Source organism: Camelina sativa, chromosome 3, assembly GCF_000633955.1.
Source record: "Camelina sativa cultivar DH55 chromosome 3, Cs, whole genome shotgun sequence".
Lineage (NCBI taxonomy): Eukaryota > Viridiplantae > Streptophyta > Magnoliopsida > Brassicales > Brassicaceae > Camelina > Camelina sativa.
Genome location: NC_025687.1, coordinates 2431881 through 2433854, shown reverse-complemented (window position 1 = coordinate 2433854; position 1974 = coordinate 2431881). Strand labels below are relative to the sequence as shown.

Sequence of the window (1974 nt, the reverse complement as noted above, 5' to 3'; positions counted from 1 at the left end):
TTTTTTTTTTTTTTTTTTTTTCCGGCTGCTGCTTTAATAAAATTTTGTAACCCACTCTTTTGTTTGGACGTAAGTATATCTCTATCCCTACCTCTACTAGTCCGTGCCTCCGTGGATATTCTTTACAAGTTCAAAATATTTCTGCAGTTACTCCCCCGAGTATGTTATATATCATGTATTAACCCCATAACTTTGTTCCATTCAGTAAACACCTAATTTTAATTTTTTATGACCTTTTGAACATGGAATATTATTTAATTTTGGGTTGACCAAAAAAAAGAATATCAGCTAATTTCTATGTATAGGAATTACAAGGTAGATAGATAACTCCAAATCACTTGCTTGTAATGGTAAAACATTGGAAGGTTTTTGAATTATCTTTAAAGCCTTTTTTCTTATCAATCAATCAAAAGTATACTTGCCCAAGTGTCTTTCTTTCACAATGGCAAGTTTCAGTCTATAAGTTATACACAAGTGGGATGTTCTTGCATTCCCCATAAACCTATACAATTTCTTGGGCACTATTTAACTTTTACCGAGGACTAATCACAAAATGGGTTAAAAATGATCTAGTAGGAGAATCCAGAACCAAAGCTACTATGGTTTCTTGCTTTTGATAGGTTTCTTCAATTTGGATGATGCGCTTGGGGTCTCCTTGAAGGCGGAAGGGCAAAGCTCAGTGATACTACAGGTTCCACATCGTGGTCTTAGCGGTGTGCATATCGTTTGTCCGAAACCTACCTGTGTTTAGATTTTCAGACAACAAAAACAGAGAGGACGAAGATTAAGTGGGGTTATACAGGTTTCAACCATTTCTATGGCTGACATTTGAATTTGTTTCATATTAATCATAAGTAGATTGTTTTATGTGTGGACATGCATCTTTAAGTTAGAATCTCCAAGGATGACGTACCAACAGAAAGTTAATAGCGACCCATTCTTCTTTTGGAAGCCATTGTTGCAGAGCTACTCTAGTTTCCTCAGGGGAAGAGGTTTTCTGGTCAAGAACAACAAATTAGAGATAGGTGACAAAGAGCAGACGAGCAAACAGAAGATGAGGCAAAATTTCTATCAATCTCATATATATTTAACATAAGCCTGATGTTAGAGAAGCACCTGTTTCGTTCCTGGTTTAGACACCCAACCAAGTCTATTGCAAATACGATGCACATGTGTGTCTACACATATCCCTTGAACATCATTCCAGGCTACATGCAAAACCTATCACAGGACAACAGACGAGACATTTTAAGAACTCTGGGAACATGAATCTCTCTTACAAATCTGAGGAATATGGGCTACTTTTACCAGATGAGCAATCTTAGGACCAACTCCTGGAAGTGAGAGTAGTTCTTCCAAAGTGCTTGGAATGTCACCGTCATATTTAGTTAGACAAATGTTTGCAACTTTCTTCACATGAGTAGCCTTTCTAGTATAGAATCCCACCTAAGAGTAAAGGGCAAACGGTAAGTTTCCATATCGAAATAAAAATGACAACAATTTCCATTTATAGTTTCTCATTCCTCTCCTTTTCATTTCTCAAATACTTCTCATGATAAAAATATGGCAGTATGGGTAATGTGCGAGTCAGTGAGGCCTTCAATTACATGAAGTAAGATAAGTAAAGGGATAATAATACCGGATAGATCAACTCCTTAATGGTTGATTCATCAGCTTTGTCAATGGCTTCGGGAGTGAGAAGGCCATTCTGAAGAAGACGGTCTACTGCCGCTGCATATTAAAAAGTGTTTGGATATAATATCAGGAAACTTAGAGACCCAGATGATATCAGAGATACTGCAATGGCGAAAGTAAGCGTTCTTTCAACATGGGATGAGTAATTCAAATCTCACCAGTAGTTACGTGATCTTTAGTCTGACTTGAAAGAAGTGTTCCTATAAGCACATAGAATCGCCTTTCCTAGAAATAGGATGAGATCAGGTCAAAAGCGAAAACAAGACGGGCAATTTGATC

At 37.1% G+C, this 1974-nt stretch overlaps 1 protein-coding gene across 1 annotated transcript in view; it reads right to left on the bottom strand.

Annotated features, from left to right (window-relative positions):
- LOC104763823 (endonuclease III homolog 2, chloroplastic-like) overlaps nt 394-1974 on the bottom strand; it is a 3900-nt gene continuing 2319 nt past the window's right edge. The window contains exons 7-11 of the mRNA XM_019239487.1: nt 1640-1731; nt 1309-1446; nt 1117-1221; nt 914-997; nt 394-741 (exon numbers count right to left, since the gene is read on the bottom strand). Of these exons, the coding sequence (XP_019095032.1) occupies nt 598-741; nt 914-997; nt 1117-1221; nt 1309-1446; nt 1640-1731 (563 nt within the window). The 3' untranslated portion in view covers nt 394-597. The remainder of the gene's footprint in view (nt 742-913; nt 998-1116; nt 1222-1308; nt 1447-1639; nt 1732-1974) is intronic.